Consider the following 22,883-nt stretch of genomic DNA (forward strand, 5'->3'; position numbering starts at 1 on the left):
AAATGTAGTTTCTGACATGGTCTTGTTTTTGGAAAAACTGAAAGCCTTCAACCATCAGTAGTACAAAGAAGGCTTGAGGCAGCTGGGAAATGACGATTCGTATAAACACGCACCTAAAGCAATCTTCAGCCGCCATCCATCAGAGGGAATCCTTTGTAGGTGCAGGTAGTTTGGCAGGAGGGTCATTGGTCAGCGTCTGGTTTACACCTCTCTCTCTCTCTCTCTCTCTCTCTCTCTCTCTCTGTGTTTTAGACCAGAGTACTCTGAGTGGAGGGGGTCATGGTATTGATCTGGGCCTCGGATTGGAGCCCTTGACCTGCAGCTCCATTTAAAAGCTATAAAGGAAGCCCTGCTCCAATCTAATGTTTTCCACCGAGGTGCCAGGCGAGGCGGTGGACACCTGCACTATGTCACTCTGTTTAGATTGGGAACTGACACTGATAGGACCAGCTGGGCCTCTCTATCATTACATCCAACAACGCTTACAATAACAGAGAAGAAAGGTACACAGAAACACATTAGATTTCAACTTATTTATGGCCTTTGATGACAGGAGTACAGCTCACAATCTAACACAGACATTAGCTGGCTAAATTGATGCAAAGCACTTACGGAGCTCATCCACTGGTTGAGTGTGGTCTAGTGCAAAGATGCTTGTGTGCTGTAAATATTAGTGTTTGAGGAACATTTTTTACCCGTCAAAACAAGGGCAGCGACCGTTTTTAACGTCCATAATCTTTGAAACATATTGTTGACTCACTCTGCCTTACATCTGTTCAAAAAGCTCCGTTCACAGTTTAAAAACTGAGCACCTTCTTATTTTATAAAGATGGATTTCATTTCATGTTGGGACTTCTCTTTCCTCTAAAGTATTCTGTTGAAGGATCCTAATGATGAACTTAATTACAGAGCTCAATCATGTCCAAAGTCGACCACCAATATGGCCCCAACATGAAAGGAAATCTCTTTTTTGTTAATCCTATGATTAAAGTCATTAAGTTATGATGAAATGTTCACGTTTGTCTACAAAAGGCTGGAATCTTTAAATAATCCTGTTTTTCACAGTTTGAAGGAACGCAAATATTTTTGAAGGACCATTCTGTTGTACTGTTTGGTTACTACTAAATCTACAGTTTCTTGAATATACCTATTTTAAAATGCATGCTGTGTTGTGGATTTTTGTTTGAAGTTTTCTTTATATATATATATATATATATATAGTTTGCTGTAGAATTGTATATCAGGAAACAGTTTACTTTATTACAGGATGTTAGCATAGCCACATGTGGTAAACTAACTGACTGTCTTCTTTTGTGTCTGTCAAAAATCTATTTCAGCATCATAGACTGGCCATTATGCAGGGAAAGATTCAATTCAAATTCAAATGTATACACAGTGCTTTTAGTAGCAGTCACTTTCTTTGGTGGGATTTTAACGGAGCGTCGTGATGCAAGAATAAGACTGACAAACTGATGGTGACACATATGAAACACTGAAATTACATTACTTTACAGCAAATTATAACTTTGATCGGTTTTTATAATCGTTGCAGTTATTTACAGAAATTTTGATTAATTTGATATTGTATGAAAATAAATTAAAAACCATGGCTGCTTAAAATAATAATAATTAAATATATTAATAATTGAAACCGAATCCTGAAATACAATTAACAGTAATCTCAAAGTCAACTTTTTTATGTTTTCTTAAATGTTTGAAAAAGTCTTCTATTTTTAGACACTTTTTGCTGCACTGTGTGTGTTCTTGTGTGTGTATGTGTGCACGTGTGCGTGCTTGTGTGTGTGTGTGTGTGTGTGTGTGTGGGTCTAAATTTAAATTGCAGCTAATCACTGGCTTGAGTTTCCCTCTCACTGTTTCCATAAACATTAACACATAAAAAGGTTTATAGTTCGATGTCGAGGCTGCTCGTAACTACAAAACTTTTATGAGGTTATGTTGCAGCTTGTCTGTAGTTATCACGAGGAACATTAACTTTTATTCACAGCCAGCACTTGTTTTCATTTTAAAGAAAATTAGAACCATCGTTGTCAGTTTTTGACGGAGGCAAGACACAAGACAGACACTGAAGAGAGAGCTCAGCATGAAAGACATGAAGAAGAGAAAAAGAGAGACCTTGTGTGGCTGAGCAGCCTTGGGCAAGGTTAGCAGAAAGGCACCCATCTGGCAGTGTGGATTTTGACTGGCACATAGTTAAACAGTGATGCAGTTTGACAAATTTCAAACAGAGCTTATGAAAAGATAATATAAACACGAAAGTCACTCCTGGCTCTGCACCCACCTGTATGTGTGTGAGTGTCACCCCGGAGTGTGAGTTAAAGGCCGCTGCTAATGAGCAGAGCTACTCCTCGCTCTCGGATTAAAGTCTTTGCAAAGTAAATCACTGTCAGATAAAGGCGCGGTGTTTAGAACATGCTATTAATGTTTTGATCGGTCTGTTTGAGAGAGTCTGCTCCTTAATGCACACTGTCCTGGGCTTAATGGGAAGCACCGGCAGATCCCTGTCTCCCCCTCCATCCAGTGTGTGACCAGGTAATGAATCTTCTATAATGCAAGCACTGCAAATGTATAGTCTTTAGAGATATGATACTGAGTTAGGCTGATGAGCTAATCTTTACATATGCATGTTAGTATTGCAGGTGGAGGGCAAAGACAAGACATACAATAATCAATGAGTGTACATTTTTGGGCAGCAAATTCTGCAGGAGACAGTTTAAAGAGATGTTAGCAAGTGTGCTAAAGTAAGAGTCTTTTTTGTGTCTATCAGAAATCTACTCAGCCATCATGAAGCAAGAAAAACTCATGCCTCAAACTAAACTTTGTATGGGCTTGAATCTCTATAGAGTCAGAAATACCTCAGCCAGCTGTAGCAGAAAATCCCATTTAGATAATGACAACTCATAGACTTATTTTACTGCTGTGTCCATCATTTCTATCAGATATGACACTGGACTAATTCATTGCGGAGCCCTGGAAACAAATCGACATTGCTAAAGCAGATACCATGGAGCAGTGAAAGACATCCTGCAGCTTAAAGGTTCACCTTAAACGATAGTCAACAAACAGACTTTGTTTTCTGCTGCAGGAGCAATGGGGCTTCTTGGATGCCAAATATCTTTTTCCAGCTTTGTTAAACAGTTAAACATGTTGGACAGTTTTTTCCATCAGTATGATGAATGTTTCCAACAGCTTGTAAACAATGAAAGCTTTATCTCTGCTTACAAAAGGGAAATCATATTTATTTGTTTTGATTAGATCCAATTTTACGTGTATATTGTCATATTGTCATCAAAGAGGCTTAATGTAGGAGCATAGAGTGTAAAAAACATGGACTAGGACTGTGACGTCATCAATTGGTTACTAAAACTGCTTTTGATGCCGTCATGCTGAAAATGCTGTCTCAGCCTAACTTTTAGTCACCTGAACAGCGAAGAGCTGGAGCTGAGGAGGGTCTTAAATGGTTAATGGACTTAAGTTTGTGACTGCTCAAAGTGCTTTTACACCGCAGGTCACACCTACACATTCACACACTGATGGCAGAGGCTGCCATGTATACATGTCAGAAGTAACTAATCCCATTCACACACATTCATACACCACCACCAAAGCAGCTGGAGCAACCTTAAGTGTCTTGCCCAAGGACACTGTTGCTGCAGGAGCTGGGGATTGAACCCCTGCCGATAGAGACCTGAGCTAATCATTTTATTTTTATTTATTTTTTTTAACCAGGCAGTGAACATTTTGATTTTACTTATAAAAACCTTTCTGTATAGTTGTGTATGTGACTTCTGCAGCCAGTCTCAAGTGGATACACGAGGAAAATCAGTGTTTTGCACTTCCACTTTTGCTGCATTTTTGAACACCAGGGGGTTGCCGCTCTAAAGGACTTGAGCATTGTTGACCGACTATTTAAAAGTCTATCATTTCTTGACTTCTTCATGCATACGGCCATTTGTACTTCAATATCATTGAAACGTATCTGTTCCTTTTATCTGTAAAAACAATACTGTACATCCTAAAGTTTGGACAGACTGAGGATGAATTTGGGGATAAGTGCTCTACTTTAGTCCCAGTCTTGTCCAACATGTTTTCCACGCTCATCTTTTACATCCATGTTAAGGAATCTCTTCCACAAGTCTTGCCACTAGTCATGGCTATACAACGGTGATTATAACTGTCACCTCTTGTTACCGTCTCCAAGGCCATCATAGAATTACCTACAGTTCCTGTGCCAGGAGTTTGTGATTGTTTTTACTGAAATCCACATAAGGCATGTGAGGAAACTTCTCCGATGATTCCAGAGCCATGTGAGGCACATCTGGGAGATTACTACGCCTGTGTCTTCCAGCCGACAAGCACCCAAGGCCTCCGCTATTTTAATCCACGCTAAATATTCCAACAGACTGCAATCAAAATAAAATGAAAGAGGATTGGACACACAACAGAAGGTTAGACAATTAAAGGCAATTGCCGGAAATAGTTGAGCTTGATTGTTTTGTGCATGGCTTGTTAAAATAAATATCCAGGCAACATGTGTCCTGAAACTTCAACAAATACACATTTTTCAAAGATGCCACTTGGAGGACTGTGTAATCCATTTAATACTCATAAATGTGTTGTTGTGACATACTGTATTACTTCAGCTCAAACAAAACCGTGATTGTAACTCTTGAAATAGCTTTCATCTTTGATATTGGTTTGATCAATTGCGAACAACTCGTAATCAGGATAATATGCCGCAGCTGCAGTCAAGCTGTCCTAATATCATAAATGGTGAAAACATTCCTTGTGTGTAATAGGTGTGAGGGGACACAGTTTTCCATTCACACACATTTTTCAAATAAAATATCAAAATATCATTTATTACTGTCTTATTATGTTGGAATGAAAAAAACAAAAGGAGAAACACTGTACATCAAAGGATCAATAGTCAACAGGTCAATTTTTTTGTATATGAGAATCCACAAGGGTTCCTCAGTATATACAAGGAATTAGTTTGTGTTTACAACAACATCCATGATGAAAACCAAAATAATGGCACATGCGAGAGGTAGGGTGTTGAACAAAGAAACGTGTAATTAGCAGGTTTATAAATGCTGGTTAGGAATTCAAACTTATGTCATTTTTTAAGATGCCGAGAGCCAACTGGCTCTGGATTCAATAATTTAAAGGTGAAAAGTTAAAAAGGAGATCATCATTTACTGTTTTGCACTGAGGCTGACAAGCCAGTCCTTTTTTTATGAGCTCTTTATTTTGATAGGACACTGGATGGAGTAGAATGTCGTAGAGAGATAAGGGAACGAAAGGAGCCATAGGTGAGACTTGAACTTGACACAATGACAAACAATTAGGTCAAAGGAAGCAAATGCAGACTCAGAAGTAGTTTTTAAGAAACAGTCCTTTAATTCAGTCTGTGGTTCAGTACATGAGTAAGCAGAGAAACGACAAATCCAGAGGAGCAGGCCAAGAGCAGGGTCAAAATGGCAGGCAGAAGTCATTCACGAGAGGTTAATACAAAAACCGCTAGGACTAATGATCAAGAGGAAACACTACGAACGGGCAACACGAGGAAGGACACACCGGGATTAAATACACAAACAATCAGGGAACAACGAGATTGGTCATAGGGGCGGGGCTGATACACAGGGCAGGAACAAGAGGATGATCTGACAGACACAAAACACAAAACATGACCATAATAACCCTTTGTCAGAACATGGGCCACTTGCTAGCCTTGATAAATAGGGAGCTAACTACTTGGCCAATAATGACCTCCTCTGCATTCACTTTATTGTTAGCTAGTTGAAGAAAAGACACAAGTTGTAGTTGGTTCATTATTCAGGGGTGGCATAAACAGATAGATAGGGTTGTACATTATATTTTGTCATCTTGGGGCTAACATATAATGAAAATTACCATTAACGGGTGAGATCATGTCTTGTACCTGTAATGCCTCAGTTCCTCCCTCTGATGGAGCATTGGGCGTCCTTGGAGTTCATATTAAAGAAAAGGCATCACAGCAGCCAGTCTGAATTGGGCTTTTTAATGTCAGGGCTTAATAATGGGGGGATGAAGTGATCCTACCTCCGCCTGCTGGCTGCAGAGGTAACATAGTCGTTATGGAGTGGAGACAGGATCAGCGGAGCTAGCCTCAGCTCCAGCTCTTAGCCTGTCAATGTTGAGAGCTGAAAGTTAGGCTGAGACGGAGCCTCCTGCTGTAACACATGGCCGACGTCACTCTGCCTTCGCCCATTAATATAGTCTGGTTGCAGCCTGCATGAATATTCATGTCGGAGCCACCCTGAATGAATTTGTCTTTAAAACAATCCCTCAGAGAACCAAGTGGTGTTTTCCTCCTCTAAAAACTTTCTCTCTGCAAATCCACCTTTTTGGTAAACCAACCTCAACTACTAATAGCCTACTTGAGATAAAAACAAGACTTCACTTCTAAACTTCTGATCTAAACATGTTCTGTTTAGTTTCAAAAGTCAGCCTGAATGGTTACAATCAGGCGTGAAAAGTGAAGTAGCTTTAAAGGCTCTAATGTTTCCTCGCAGCTTTTCTTAGCTGTTCAAACTAAGTTTCGGCTTCTTGACTTTCATCTGTTTTCATAATCTGTATTACTTCAGGCAAGGAGTGCCTATGCAAGCCTTTGACCATTCAGCCAGGAAAGAAATGCCTCGGATTATCGGCTAAATATGAACACAGAGCACAATCATAATGAAATATGTGAGACTTGTCTGAGAAAGGAAGCTGTTTACACATCATCTGTGCTGTGATACGACGCCTGTAGTGAAGGATATGTCCAAACAGCTCTCTGAGGCTTTAACAAACTGCCATGACATTGACAGGATTTTTGTTTTGATTGTCTCTGAAAAATGTTTGGGGAAACCCATTTAACATTTCTAACTAACATTTCAAAGCATTGGGCTTACTTAAATGTTCAATGAAGTGAAAGCAGAGGGATCTTTAACGAAAAACAAATGAACAACTTCACTTGCAACATTGTTTGGCAATGCACCATGGGTAACACAAGTCTTGAACTTGTTACCAAAGATAGATCGCTGCCCTGTCATGTCTTGCTTTTGGAAAGCTCTGGAAAGAGGGATTGACTTTCAGGCTGGATTTTGAAAGGGAAGGGGTTTTGCACTGTAATTGCTATATAATGAGGGCTTCACTGACCTCCTGCCACATCTCGGTGCATGTTTTTTTTATTTACTCCTCTCGTGAAAGGCAACGACTCGGTTAAACAGATGTCTCCAGCTCCTGCAGGATTTTGATTTCTCCCAACAGCTGTCTTGCTTTAAATACAAGCATGAAGTCAGGGAATCGCCCATCTCAAATCAATCAGGCCCACTGAGGTTCCCTCAAACTGTGCTGCAAACAGAGCTGACTGAGGGCGGAGAGGGAAGAGGAGCTGATGGGCTCTTGTTTATATCCTCTAATGCCTGCCGCCATTAGCTACAAGGCTGAGAGCTGTGATCTGAGACACAGGAAATCACTTGACACCTGCAGGACGAGATCTTTAACTCCATCAGGTCTGAAAATGGCCATCGACAAATTGTAAGAATGCAGAAACTGTTTTCTTTGGTTAAAAAGATGTGTATGTAAGACATTGTTAGTTATCATAGTTATCGACTACAACAGCCAGATAAGAGACTGCAGTTAATTCAACACACTGCTGCCAGCAGATTTAAACACCTAGCAAGAGAAGTAACCTTTTTATTAATATTGTTGCTTCCATTCACCTGAGAGTTTAAGAATTTAATTTTAAGATGATTTTATCTTGACATCATAAAAGTGTACATGCAACAATGCCTGCAGCTTATTTAAAAACCCAACAGCTAATGGGACAAATGACCTTAGGTGTCTGTAAGATTTAAATCTCCTAACATAAGTGAACCTCCTCCCTGTACCTGAAGTCTGAACTCTGCATGCAGGGTGTGCTGAGGGTCTTCCAAGATGGCCTTTGCCTTCTGAGTGGCTCTTACTGTACAAAAAAAAAAAAAAAGACCAAGTTCAAGTCAATGCCATCAGTCTGTCTACAAAATGTAACAATCTTTCCTTGCATTTTTTTCTGATTGATGCTGAGGTTACCAAACCAACAGATCGTCGCAAAAGTTCAAATGGACTTGATAAAAGATGAATAAAACATTTCAGAAGAGATTCATCAACATTAAAACTTGTCAGTTTCCTCAAGAACAAAATCACTTTTACTGGCCTTTTTGCAGGTGGAGTCAGTGTTTGCATCAAAGATCAGTCTTTTCTTCAAAGATGATGCCTCAGTATCTATACTGACTCACTGTCTCTACAGCGGAGCCGTTAATAAAGTAGCTGCTTTGACAGGTGGACTTTTTGCAAAAATCAGCTTCTCTCTTGTTTTACTGAGTCACCTGTTACTAGACATTTTAATTGTGTCTGTCACGTGGCTTGTGCGTAAAGATTTAAAGGGATGAGTAGTTTATGGCCACTACTGCAGGGAGGCCTACTGGATTCCTTATCTACAGACACAGTATCCCAGAGACTTAAACCAGGAGCTTACATTGTCATGTATCTTAGAAGTTTTGTGATGGACAATGCTCTGACTCAAAGGGCTTTTCATCCACAGGAAACCCATTCACATACTGATGCTAGAGGTTGTTATGTAAAGATTTCATCAGTATTTATTAATTCATTCCCCCCACGTGGGGTACGTATCTTGCCCAAGAGATCGAAAATGTACCTGCAGGAGCTGAGGATGGAATCCGCACCCTTCCGGTTGAAGACCTGACCCATATGTTTTGGATACATTTTTGTTGCGGGGGATTTTTCCTACCAATTCAAACTTGTTTTGTGTGAATGTGTGTTTTTTATTTGATGCTTTCAGAATTCTCTGTATTTTATGTTGTTTAATTTTGACCGTGATTGTATTAATTTTGTACCAATTTTTCTTGATTATTTATCTACAAGTTTGGCACCTGGCTCCAACTGTTTATAAATGGGTAACACCCACATTAATGTCTTTGGAGAGCTGATGAAAGCATACGGTTGAAACGTGATGGTTTCCATCAGCAGCTTTTTATCTTTGTAGTGTGTGCTGATGTTTTGCAATCGTTGTCCTTTGTTTCTCAGCTACATTTAGCTGCACCTGCCAAAATGTTCCATCTGTTCTGATGCTGCCCTGGAGAACACCCTGAAAGAAATGGGCATGAGTACAGGCTGAAAATATCAAAGGTAGAAGACAGTTTCTTTGCAATTTTTTTGTTCAAATGAACAACATGGGGATATTTCTACTCATCAATATAAGCAGTAGTTCAGGAACATTGCAGACTTACATTTGATATATATATATATATATATAAAATATCATACTTGATAATTGATAAATATTTTCACAGGATTCTGATAAAGCTGAAATGTACCTTGTCTGAGAGAGATCTCTTTGTTCATAAAACATGACTCTATGAAGCCTTCCTTCCATTGTCACTGAGATGGGAACAGAGGCAGCAGCTGTCAGTCTAATGGAGTATGCATCAAAATGCCTCCATCCATCACTATCAACCGACCCTTCCTGATTTTCATCCTGGAAAGCTCCACCAGAAGCATCCTCTTCATGGGCGAGGTCACCGACCCCACAGCCAAGCGGAGACATACAGACTTGCAATCTTGATCAAAGGTGTCATCTTTCATTTGCAAACCTCTCAATGATGAGAAAAGTCCATCCTCCTCATCTTTAACCTGCTCCACTTGTAAAAATGTGTGATTAAATACAGAATCACAGTAGGTTTATAATGAGGATCTTTACGGACATGTTTTGGGAAGCTCTGAAGACTGCAGACTACCGTTTGAAAGGTTAAGCTACTTTAATGGGATTATTTGTTGCTTTTTTAAAAAATTAAAACTAAGTTGATATATTTTAGGAAACAGACGATTAAGCTTACAAAACAAGGCATGAAGGTCTAGATTTTCAACATGTTCACAAAAAGAGAAAAACATGAAGATGTACTTCACATTAAACATCAACAAAAACAGTGAGTGTTTGATCCAAATCAATGAAATACAATTATTTTGAAGATTTATTATTGAAACAATTGAATTGAATTGGAACGTGTTGCACTTTTGCTGAAACAAAAATACATATTTGCCATAAAAAAGGAAATAAAAAGTTTGATTAGTTGTTGTTGGACAGCAGGTCATCAAATACACTATGTTCTTATAATCATACTGAAATGTATGACCTACCAATCCTGTTTCTAAGATTATGTTTACGTTATTATGAATCCAGCCATGTGAATCAACCATCACACAAACGTAGTTGTCTGGTAAAAAAACACTTTTATAATACTTTGCATTTGATAACCTGACGGACGTAACCTGCATATGTTTCTTATCAAACGTTGACCTGTCAACAGTGTTTGAGTGTTTGGAAAACCAGTACACATCCACTTTGTCTCCCCTGTCCTAACCCACACACACTGACATCTGTGAGGGAAATGAGTAAGAAGTATCTGAATGACACAGTGGTGTGGGCTGCTCTGCTTCTCTGTCTCCTGTCAAAAATCAGATTCTGATGAGAACAGGGCAGTGCTGAGTTTGGTCACAAGCTGCACAGGTTTCCTGGCTCTTTCTGTTTTTCAAAGTTACTTTTATTTATGGTTTTACAAGTTAATCTTACAAAACTCTGTCAAACATCATGCACTCAGTCTGTCAGGACTTGGGTTAGGAGCCGAACAAGGTTCCCTATGTCATAGTTAACAGATCGAACATGGTGCAAACTTTAAAATTAAAATGAAGCTCTAGCGTAAGTTCAGTAATGAAGACTATAGTGACCTGCGATCAGGTCTCTCTCTTTCACCCTATCCAATGCACACTACCGCTGTCATTCTCCAGCTGTCAGTCTGGGCTGTCTTTGGGTCAATCAGCTGTCCTGTCAGCGGACCTCGTCTAACCAATGGCACGGCGTTCCTCCTTCATTTTCAGCCTATCATACCTCGTGATTATCAACTGTCTCTCTTGATTGAAGTACACATCTAAGACACTTTTCGGTAATATGGATAATAGTTATTTCATCTATCTATCTATCTATCTATCTATCTATCTATCTATGTAATGTCATGATTGACAGCTCGATACCTTCTTTACCGAAGAAGTAGCTCAAAGGAGGCACAGCGAGGGGTCACAACAAAAAATTAACACAAGAGTCATTGAGCCCTTTTTAAGTGAGGGTCTGCTTTACCCACTCAAGACTGTGGTCTGATGTGGACTGTATGAGTCTGAAGCCACCAAGAAAGAGAGTCCCAGGATGCCATACAAAAAAAAATATTTCAATGTGTTTACTTTACCCATTATTATTGTATGATCTTTTTATTTTCATCGAGGGAGCAAAGGCACCTCAGAGAGAGATATCGAAGAACATGAAAGGTGTAAATCAGATGAGCTCGATGGCTAAATAAGGTGAGAGATGAAACATGTTTACGTGCAGAATTGTTGAAAAGCTCCCTTAGATCATGCAAGGTCAAACCTGTGTCTCAATACTACACCATTTAAAACGTGGCTGTCATCATATCATGGTATCAGTGTCTTTGCATTTCCGATATGGAAGAACAAATCGCCAGGCGGTTGTCAATGATAAAAAACTGTAAAGACATCATTAGATACAGGATTTGATAAGTATGTTCATTCTCATTCTGGGTTATAAAATGTGAGCTCTGAGTCGACAGAGAAAAAGAGTATTTATTTATTTGAAGTGCAGCCCGGGGTGAGTGCCCTCTCACTGGTGTAAGCTGTCGAGGAGAGTGAAACAGTCAGGACTTTCTTCCTCCACACTTCAGACTGTAAACGCTGCTCTGCAGCGCCCTTTACGTCCCCCTTCAGAGTGCTGAGAGCTCGGCCTCAAAATAAATGTTAGACACACAGAGCAATTTGTGAAGCTGAGAGTCGGTGAACACGTTGTGTTGTGTAGACTGCAGCTAGTTGCCAAAACAATTGATGATCGTGCAGAATACAGACTTGCTTAGGAAATGACTCTTCAACTATGTTACAGTTAATTACAGAAGACTGAGATTTTCTGCAGTTTCATGATTAATGATATGATTAACATATAGCTAAGTTTTTTACCTAACCATGTTTGCCAACACATTAAATTATGATCACTATGTTTACCGTAGTTGCTTATAAACATGCTAATTAGTAGCATTCTGGCATTCTAGCGCTTATTGGTATTTTTTTCTGCATGGTCATAGTCTATAGCCAGCAGGCCATTAACTAAGAGCGTACCCTCAATACCCTTATAATTATTGCTGTTGTTGTTATAGCCCAATATCTTGTAAAATAAGGTAGGCCAACTGTGCCCATGACAAATGAGCAATCAGTATGCTACCAATTAGCACGCTAATAAGCACTAATGGTGAAAACTGTTGTCTTCTTTTGATTGGAGTCACTTTGAGGATGCAATGATGTTCCACTGAAATCCCAAAAACTTTGTAAAACTGTGTCCATAGCTGGATACCATTAAGAAATAAAACAAAGGGAATGAGTTTTTTATGTGTTTTAAAAAAGATAATTTGGATAAATTTTAACTTTGATTTGCAAATGATGTGCTGCCTTCAGGAAAACAAGATGATGAATAATAAGATGAAGCACGTAATTCCCAACTATACTATATAATGTGTAATATTTGAATACCATGTTTACTACTAATTCTGTACTTCTCTATAGGATCCTTGCCTCCTCTCGGTGTGTGCTGTGGCCCTAATAAAGTGAGCAGTTGTCTCTCTTCATTCTTTTCAGAGTTAGCTGTATTTTTTGTTTTCATAGCTTCTTCAGATATAAACTCCCAGTTTGGTGATTTACATGTAAGAGTCCCTGCCTGCGCCTCCATCAGTAACATTTTGAACGATGATAACATACGTCCTCTCAACATCAACATCGCTCCGTTAGAATTATCCCCACAAGCAGAATTTGTAACAATCTTGGCTTTAGAAAAAACAGCCATGTTGTCGGGGAGTGTCCAGTGAAAATAAAGAGAAGAATTGCAGAGCTAATGTGGAGCTGGGCCTGCACAGAGTTGGGTTTCAGGCTAATTGGGATCATACGCCGCATGTGCAGTTTTGGCACATACGTTAGATTAATCAGGGGCTCTTTAATTGTGGAGAAATTCTCCTGTGCGTGGCTGGGCGGACACTGGCCCCCCCTGGGCCCCCCCTTACAGACCCCCAGCCTGCATGGACTCCATCTAAGCACAGACCTTTTGACTCCATAAACACCCGCGCTCAGAAATTGGGGTCAACCTCTCATTGCTAGCACCAGAACGCTATCATGCCACCACAAAGAGTCCCCTTAATGATTAAATTACATCGAGTATGGATGTTCCGAATCTGCGGATTCCTGGCGCTGACTCTTCCTCCTGATTGTAATTTATGTCGGAAGTCATTGCTGTCCAACACTCGGCCTGTTTCAAAGCCCGGGAGAGAGGATGTGCACGTGGAAGAAGTCTGCATCATGCAGCCGGCTGCAGCTTTAATCTGCACCGACCACACACAGCCACCTTGTACCATTTACAAATTGACAATAGTCATAAATGCATTTCCTAAATGTGCTTGTGTTTTTCTTTCTTATTGCTGCGACTCATTCGCCAACCTCAGCGCAGCCCTGTGTTTAGGTTAACCTGTCATTAATCTGCATATGATTAAGCCTTGACATATCTTTGACTTTCTGGGCAAAGACTGATTAGCCATTTGCTCGGATGATGATGATGATGATGGTGTGTGTGTGTGTGTGTGTGTGTGTGTGTGTGTGTGTGTGTGTGTGTGTGTGTGTGTAGGTGTGTGTGTGTCTGTGTGTATGTGTGTGTGTGTGTGTGTGTGTGTGTGTGTGTGTGTGTGTGTGTCTGTATGCACTCGTGTGTCACAGATGGCCATTTGGATCTTTAGGTGAAACTGAGAGCTGTTATGAGACCACCATGTAAAAATGAGGTGCACTTTATAAAAAATAAAAAAAAAGGTATTTAGGATGATTAAGAGGAATTTGAAGAATCTGGATTCTGTAAATTGTAAAGACGTGCCAGTGAGAATTATTATCAAGAGTTTTTTAGGCCTTGAAAACATCACCCTGCTTTTTCTTCATAGGCTATGAATGTCTGTAACAGGGTTTCTTGATTTAAATAGGCTATTAGGTTTTCCATCCAAACATTTATTCAAAATTTGCAGGTTTTTAACATAATGTGAATATTTTTATAGCCGATTATAGCCATGCAAAAAAATCAAGTTGGTTTTACATAAAAAATTAGACTTAGACAAATGTCTTGAAAAAAAGAAATTTTAAGTGCTGAGCCTCACTCATTGAGGCAGATCTGTGAAATGAGAGTATTGTTGTTTTGTATATCAAAGGGAGAGAAACTGAAAAAAATACCTCCTTGGGCTGGATTTAAAAAAGGCACACCCCACTTCTTTCAAAAAATCATTTGAGTGTTTATGCAAACCTGTCGTTTTTGAATAGGTTGTTAGTTGAAGGCCATATGCAGCAGATGAACACCGTTCATTTCCATATTTAATATGTGTTTAAGACGTGTTTCCGGCGAGTGAACTACCTTTGCACTCTCGCTTTGTTCTTTTTGTTTACAGCACTTTCAACGTGCTGACATCAGCGCTCATGTTCGCCACATTATGAGCAGCTGCTTTTTGATCCCGCACACTTCAAGGACATCACCTTTACGTCAAGGTCATCAGGTCCAACATGAAGCTTGTGGAGAAAAGAGGAAGGTGACATGCAGAAAGACACGTTGAACAGCAAAGTCGTATAAACATTAAAGACTTCAGCACTTTAGCTTTGAGCTGCTTTAAAGCAACAAGGAGATCAAGATTCAACTCCTCCTTCCTCATCCTTTTGTCTGATGTTAAACTTTACTAGCAGAAACAAACCTAACTTGTACTAGATTAGAGGAAATCAAATGCAATTTTGAAGAAGATTATCTGCTTTCAAAACACAATTTAAAAAATAATTTCAGCTTTCGGTTATGAAGCCTTTTGGTTTCACCCCAGTTTAACTTTAAACATGTTTGTATTTAAAGGCTTTTAAAAAAAAAAAATCTATAACCTTTTGTTGTATTGATCATTCTGATGTAACCTATTCTGCCCTATTTTTGTTGGTCAACTTTGACATTTCTAATAAAAAAGAATAGGGAGTTTGTGTATATTTTTGTGTGCAGATTTCTGGGGAAAAAATACAGTAAAGAAAGTAAAAAAAAAAAATGATTTAGCAAATTTTCAAATGATGACCAGGCCTGCACTTCCTCCTTCGTTATACTGCTGGTAAAACAGGTATATTTCTCGGTGCCTGTTTCTCTCTTTATTTTTATTAAAGGTTGTTTTTTTGTTTTTTGTTTTTTTTTTTTGCCTGTTCGGGTTGTTGGAGAGCTGGTCGGTAAAAGAGATGGAGGGAAAAGTTTTCAGGTTAATAAGTATTGTGCCACAGTACATTTTACAACTTTTTAGCAGAGGTATACATTTAAATGTAAAACTTAAATAAAGAAGTTAAACCGGTGTGTTTTCAATGTAGGCCTAATATTAGGATGTAGTAGCGCAGAAGAGTCCTCTGACAGTGAACACCTGCTTTGTTCGTTTAATCAATGTGCCGTTGTGTGATTGACAAATTGCATATTTAACCATATTCATTTCAAAGTTCACCGTTTGCTATATACATGTTTTCAATGATGCGGCCTGTTCAGGTTGTCAGACTTTTAGATGTCGAAAAAAGGGATTTTTTATGTTTTGTTTTTTTTGTTTATCTCGGTCGCGAAAAATAAACGTAAGGCTATTTAATACAATTTTTCATAGCGTAATTCTTCTTTTGAAATATAGCAGACTAGGCTCTTCAGTGATGCTATTAAAATGTTTCAGGAAAAAATACGAGTTTTAAATAGTGTACAATGAATAGTTCTATTTAAAGTAGGCTGCCTGTCCGTCAAGTTTTAAGTTTGAGCCTTGTCAACAAGAACAACAACATGATAGTGGAATAAAAAATAAAAAATAAAATCTCCCTATAATATGCGTCGTGATAATGAATTTAAAAAACTATAGGCAGGGTCTGCATCATTAAAAAAATAAATCTCCTATTCAGTCATAAAAAGGCTCTGCTTAGAGGGATCCTGTGTGCGTGGACGCGCCTGTGTGTGTTAAACCCATAGACTGTAAATTTCACCCTTATCCCGCAGAGTTTCTGCTATATTTGTAGCTCACACACAGCTGATGTGAGACGTGGTGAAAGCAGGGCACAAGCCCAAATGGTTTACAGTCAACAAGATGCGTTCATGTGATGGACTATGAGATTGTATCGTGCCAGCCACTTTGCACAATCTCCATTCAAGAATATGACATTTACCATTGGAAGGAAATTAAGAACAAATGTAGGCCTAACAGGGGATATTAAAGGTTGTTGCCTCTCCAAAGAAAGGAAGATAGATTCCTTAGTTTTTCTTCCGTTTTGAAACATGATGACCTGATGCAGCTGTCAAACTAAATCCGTTTCTAGTTTAAAATAAATGATCATGCATGAGTAAAAGTCTGACGTGGGATGGAATCTAATTCATATCACGTAAAATTGTATGCAGGATGGTCAAGTCGTTTTCATATCTTCAAATAGCCTAACAGCGGGCTATAGCAGTATATTCTGCAGAAAATGGGCCTACTTATTAATCATTGATGGTATTTCCTGCGTTTTAACTGAGCATGAACGTGCTGAAATGTCCTCTGACAGTGAACTACAGACCTGTCTGATTTATTCGTTTGATCAATGTGCCTTTTGATGATTGATAAATTCCATTATTTATTATTTGTCATTCAGCTTGGGTATTTTCTGCGTTTTGACTGAGCCTGAACGCGCCCCACAATAGTTTTAAAGATAATTGTAAGTCAGTCCCGCGGGGTTTCGTAATGACAAAGTGATTGATATTGGAACCTCCATTGACTTGAATTCATCGCTTTCCGTGTCAGACAGAAGAGCACGGATTGCAAAATGTGTATTTTGAAAGTTAACAATATGCCTAATTATAGCCTGGGGGGGGCTGTCAATATCTACCCAATCTTTGGGCTATTAAAAATCATATAACGACTTTTGAACACAAAAAAAACCAAATAGCTTTCATGCATCCACTGATACACACACACACACACACACACACACACACACACACACACACACACACACACACACACACACATTTATCCTCCAGTTTGAATTACTTTTTTCCTTTCTCCAATTAAAATGCTAACTATTTCTTTATTTGACTGTAGCTTATATTATATTTGTAGGATAATAGCCTATCTTAATAACTTCAAATTTACAAAAAGTTGTGGCCATGGAAATGTAGGCAATGTCAGAGTTGCAATAGGACTCAAGATGATATTTGGCTCTTATTAAAGACTTAAAACAAATAACCTCCCGCACACCTCATGTAAATATTCCACTTGTTCTCTTAACCTGCAGTTTAAAATCAAAAGACTTTTTAGATCATTTAGGAAAAAATCAAATAATTAGCATCATTTTTCTGTGTTCTGCATTGCACAAGTTTCTCAGAGGAGTCTCCAACATTCTACTTCTACCATTCAACAAAATAAAACAAAAAATGTCTGAATCCATGTCTTCAAAAGAAGCGCATAGCTCCTGCTGAATCAATAAAGGAGATCATTAAACCAGGCTTATTTTTTACTTGTAAAGGTTTGTTTGATTGCCACCTGATTTCCATCCTTTTTCATAAGAAGTCACAACAACCCTGCTGCATTAGATACTTCATTACTATCTCTCTGTCTTACTGGTATTTTCAAAGAGTGCATTTCTTCAAAAGCCACAAAATATGTGAGGAATCAGTAAGTGGCAGTATGCGACCATATTAGGCCACACAAAAAAAGTGATGCATGTGTGAGTGATGGCGAACCTGCTTTCATAGTTGCTGCGCCCAGCACTTGATTTAAATCTTACCATGTTGTTTATAATAAACAGAAAACAGTAGTGAAAATATATTTAATAATTAAACATAGCACAGTTACACAAAAGAAATGCAAACCAGATGAGTTAGAGTGGATCCTTAGAATATAAAGGTTTAGACCTACTGCAAAGTTCGAGTTCGCTCCTCAACAGCATCAAGTTCATCATGAGGGACTGCACGGAGGTCTGCGACACGGATACACGGCTGTTACAGTTCAGCTTTCTGCAGGGCCTGAGAGTCTCTGCAGACCGTGCACAAGACAATTCCAGCTTAATGCGCCCCATCCACAGGAGACACAAACTAAGAGTCCAAGAGATCTGCAGGGCTGCAGGCAGGTCATTCCTCCTGAGTGCTCTCTGACTGGGAGCCAGAGCCTTCTGGGTCAGCGTCGGTGGCAGATCTCTCCTGCTCAGAGAGCTGCTCACTGCTGGGGATGGAGTTCTTCTTTGGACGGCCTTTTGGTTTAGTTGGAGACTCCAGGCCTCCTCCCTGTAGAACCTGCAGAAGGAAGAAAAGAAGGAATGACAAGTGTAAATTCACTCTGTGATACTAAGATGACCTGTAAGACCTCTTGTCAGTAATCGTCACAATCCATCACACCCATATAATAAAACAGTCGGTTTGAAACAGATTACATGTCATATAGTTCTGATGAGTTAAAGATATAATAAACTGCATAAAACCTTTTAAATTGGACTCACTAATCTCACTAATCACTTATCTGCTGCATGTGAAGATGTTTGTTTGTATTTTGTGTCACTCTGTGTAAGGTGTCTTTTCCTTATAAATATAATAAATAATTAGATAAATTACCGGAAATAATTATTGAAATTACTCTCAGCTATTACTACATTTTTCTCCTCTGGAGCTGATGTGGGTCTCTTAATCCTTCAGTACACTACATTTCCCATCAACCTCTTTTGATAATACAGAGCGAAAACATTTCCAAAATGAATCCGTCTTAAAGCTTGTGTTGTTTCTAGGGACCCACATCATGTCTAAATCCTTATCATCATAATGTCAGTTAGAATGAAGAAGAACTTACGATCTTCTTCCATTTCATCCTCCTGTTCTGGTACCATGTTTTCACCTGAAGCTGACTGAGGCCCAAAGACTCAGCGAGGTCTATTCTGTGAGGTACAAACACAAGAACAAAAAGGAATGAAATTCAAACCACATTCACAGTTCAGATCAGTTTACGGTTTTCAATCTGGGAAAATTGACCAAATATATAAAACACAAAAAATAGTGTAGTTGAAGAAGACACGGAGAGCCTCTGTCTGATGCTACTTGCAGCATTTAGTTAGACATTGTTAAAACCCACAAGATTAAAGAAGAGTCTGTCATCTGAGGTCATGTCCTCTTTAACTTATTGTCAAATCAACTTTAATCAGCATGGGGACTAACTCTTTAAAAAGCTCAAATGATTCTCTTACTTAGCTATTTTCACGTTGTTTCATTCAGTGTTCAGAGCCTATCTGACACCTTTTAGGTGCATTACAAAAAAATAACAACAAACACAATAAAAATCTTTGTTACAATTTGTTCAATTTTGCAAATAAGAATGGGCCTCCATTTGATGATAATAAAATAAGACAAATTATTATAGACAAACACATGCCCGATAGCCTAAAACCATAAATCCGTGTTTTTTCGCAGGTATCTGATTGGCTTAACTCACCTATCAGGCGTGGAGAGATACTTCTGCTTCTCGAAGCGTTTCTCCAGGCCCATGAGCTGAAGCTCGGTAAACACGGTGCGGCTCCGGCGGCCCTTCTTGGTCTTGCTGCCCCCGTCGGCTCCGTGCTCCAGCTTCCCGCGGAGGTGCAGGTCCAGCGGCAAGTGGTGGGACGCAGAGCCGATCTGCAGGCCCTGAGCCGCGGACAGCAGCGGGGAGCCGAGCGGGGAGCTCAGAGAGCAGGACAGGGGGGAGATGGGGAACTTCAAGAGGCTCGTCTGGTCCGCTTTTAGCACTAGATTGACGGAACAAAAAGACAAAACCAGGGAGGTTTGTTATAGAAACTCAGATCAGGTTGTTTTCAGCAAGTTAAGGCTATGGTGTAAATCAGAAGCACACTGTAACTGCCCTCGGGAAGCAGCAGCTCTATGAAGCAGATCACCGGATTTGTTTGATAGGAGAAGTAACTGTTCCTATAAGGGCGTATAATATAATTATTATATCTAAAGACGCTTAGGGTCAAAGTTCAGGCCAGAGGCTAAACTGAGACCCATACTGCCTTAACCACTGCTGACAAAGAGACAAAGTCAGAATCACGCATTTATAATGAAATGCTAACTGATATGAAACGGCAGAATTGGCCTTATCAACAAGATTGGATAAAAACCTTAGGCCTACATAAAGTAGTCCTTAAATTTTGTATTTTTTTTTAACAAAGCCTAAAAGGCTGTATGCGTTAGCCTATATGATTGATGTTGATTTGAGTCACTATAAAATAAAATGAAGTGATGCACGTGCACACGTTGTATTATGTTATATAGTAGCATAATCTGATTAAAAAAGCTGAAACCATATAGTTTACAATCAGAACAAAATATTTCTGACAGCGACATCAAAAACCTAAATTGCCTCAGAAAAGAAAAAAAAAACAAATTTGGCTGGATAATACATAATTCTTAGAGTAGTGTGACATTTTAACAATGGGCTTAAATATCGCACAATTGTGCCCTTTTATTTCTGTAACGTTGGAGCGAATGAGCGAACCAACAAGAATATGAATCATAATTTTGCGCATGAATTCAAAAACATGCAGATAATAATTATGTCTTTCAATAAAGCCTTCAAGTGTTTTTCTTATTATTAAAAGAAAAGACTATTATCTGTTTTATAGTTTGACATAATATATAGTGATTATTTTGGTTTTATGAATATCAAGGATAGGCCTATGACATTTCTGCTTAAGTGTTGTAAATCATGCAACTCGTCTAAAATATCCTGCAGCTATAAAAGCAACATTATTTTATCATTAGAACTCTTTTGGTGAGGAGCAAACTAAATTTTTTTATGATAATAATTTTCCATTGTAATTATACATTAAATTAACAGGCTGTTATGATACGAGGTGACATGATATAAATTACTCCCAAGCGCAAAACAATGTGTTCTCTTACCTAGTTGGTTATGGAAAGGCCGCGTGGACAGGAGCGCATGAACCCCAAATTTAAGAAACTCTCCGGCCGGAGCCGATACTTTGTGTTCCGGATGATCAGTCAGGATCTCCTCTATCATGAAACTTCTGTAGCGATGAGTCCTGTGGTCGGGATAAACTTCCGGAGGATAATAATGCGCTCCCATGTCCAAAGGATGCTGCATGATGTGGCTTTGCGGTCACTTCAACGGACACCAAGCGCGAACACCGACGAACTCTCCTTCAGTGGCCCAAACCAAATGTCATATTCCCGCTGTGGTGCCTCTGTAGTCCGGTGATCAATACTGTGGCTCAAGTTATCCTTTTGGACGAGCAAAATTTCAGGTACAGGTCGCCGATTTCTCTGCGCGTCTGTGCGTCTTCTTTGGGTTTTACGCATTAGTCGTCTCTTGTTTAGATGCGCTCTTTAAGTGTGAAGAGATCTGGATCCGAGAGAAAATCGTGGAAACAAAAGATTTGATCCCGGCAGTGTTCATGCCCCCCTCACTGTGTCTCAGCAGCGGAGGTAGGGAGCTATTTGTCAGCCGCTGTGCGCGTCACCTTGGCAGTGAGTTGAGGAATAAGGTTTGGGTTTTATGAGTCTCGTTAGAGCTCCACCTCCTCCCAGGGTTTGTCTTCTCTGGGCGCCTTCACTGGACCAAAGTTGCATGCAAAACTACACGTCCAGCATTGATTAATATGCAAAACGGAAGAAAATAAGGACTTGAAAGGACTGAGATTTTCCTGCAGATGTCTGCGAGTTATAGGACAGCAGTTTGAAGATGATGATGAGGATGTTGATCATAATGCAACATAGGTATACAACGTTTTCTGTTGAATTTAAAATGATTAATATCGAAGACTGCAACGTTGATTACACGTGCTCATGCGTGTGTTGATTAAACGTGCTAGACAATGATGCTAATACAGCTTTAACTTGCTGCATGTAGATTTCCAAGCATGCATGTCTCGAGTAGGCCTGCAGGTTGGACAATAATCACAAGAGACAGTGATCTAGAAATCCGTGTCTTTGCAGATTTTACTGTTGTGTATGATTAAGCCTATATAACGACGTGATATGCCAAAATATTTTATATGCTACAAATTCATGAACGAATAACCAAGTAGTGGTTAAAAAAAAAAAAAAAACATTCAATAGCATAACGATGTTCCGTTGGGTGTAATGTGAATTAAAAATGGCGAAACATCTGTCATACTGGCAGCCTTTTAAATTAACTTTGGAACTTACAATTCAAACTAACGATTACACTCTTTTTTTGACATTTGTTGTATACTGAACTCCTGAGTTTTATTTGAAGTCTTTTCTAAATGAACTACGTGATAAATATAGGAGCTGGTGTGTCAGCACTTCTAAAGTTAAGAATACTGTGTAATTACATACAACACAGTTTTACATTTATGAAGAAGAAAAAGACATTATAAAAAAAAAGACATATCATATTAAAATGGTTGTAATTATCAATTAAATAATTATAGTCATATTCATTGTCAAAGGCGTGTCTTTTCAGTCAACTTTAGAAATCCTCTTTTTATTTCACAGAATCTGCCAAGTGACTTTTATACCCCTTCCTAATGAGGAGTAAATATCCCAAGCTTTACGGTATAATTGATTTTCTCAAGGAGCTCATCAGTTGATGTTGCCAAAAGTGTGTGCTGTCGTCTTCAGCTGGTTAGAATATCTCCCCCTGGTGGTCCTTCGTGAGATCCCTCCCTAGTTTAAAATGACTGAAACACTTCCA

At 39.1% G+C, this 22,883-nt stretch overlaps 1 protein-coding gene across 1 annotated transcript; it reads right to left on the reverse strand.

The window, feature by feature from the left end:
- Positions 1-18,074: 18,074 nt before the first annotated feature.
- On the reverse strand, positions 18,075-21,506 carry barx1 (BARX homeobox 1). The gene is made up of 4 exons (XM_079342231.1): positions 21,107-21,506; positions 19,659-19,950; positions 19,023-19,107; positions 18,075-18,475 (listed from the first exon to the last, which is right to left on the reverse strand). Exons 1-4 carry the CDS (start codon positions 21,306-21,308, stop codon positions 18,314-18,316), a joined length of 741 nt encoding a protein of 246 aa, XP_079198357.1. The 5' UTR covers positions 21,309-21,506; the 3' UTR covers positions 18,075-18,313.
- Between the last annotated feature and the right edge of the window lie 1,377 nt (positions 21,507-22,883).

The sequence above is a fragment of the Symphodus melops genome (assembly GCF_947650265.1).
Source record: "Symphodus melops genome assembly, chromosome: 4".
Classification (NCBI taxonomy): Eukaryota; Metazoa; Chordata; class Actinopteri; order Labriformes; family Labridae; genus Symphodus; species Symphodus melops.

What these genes read in the sequence shown, in the direction of transcription:
- barx1 (XM_079342231.1), bottom strand. Translation starts at nt 21,308, where the DNA reads ATGCAGCATCCTTTGGACATGGGAGCGCATTATTATCCTCCGGAAGTT. An exon ending in GCCTTTCCATAACCAACTAG is followed by an intron (nt 19,951 to 21,106) that starts GTAAGAGAACAC and finishes CCGTCAATCTAG; the next exon opens with TGCTAAAAGCGGACCAGACG. An exon ending in TATCTCTCCACGCCTGATAG is followed by an intron (nt 19,108 to 19,658) that starts GTGAGTTAAGCC and finishes TGTACCTCACAG; the next exon opens with AATAGACCTCGCTGAGTCTT.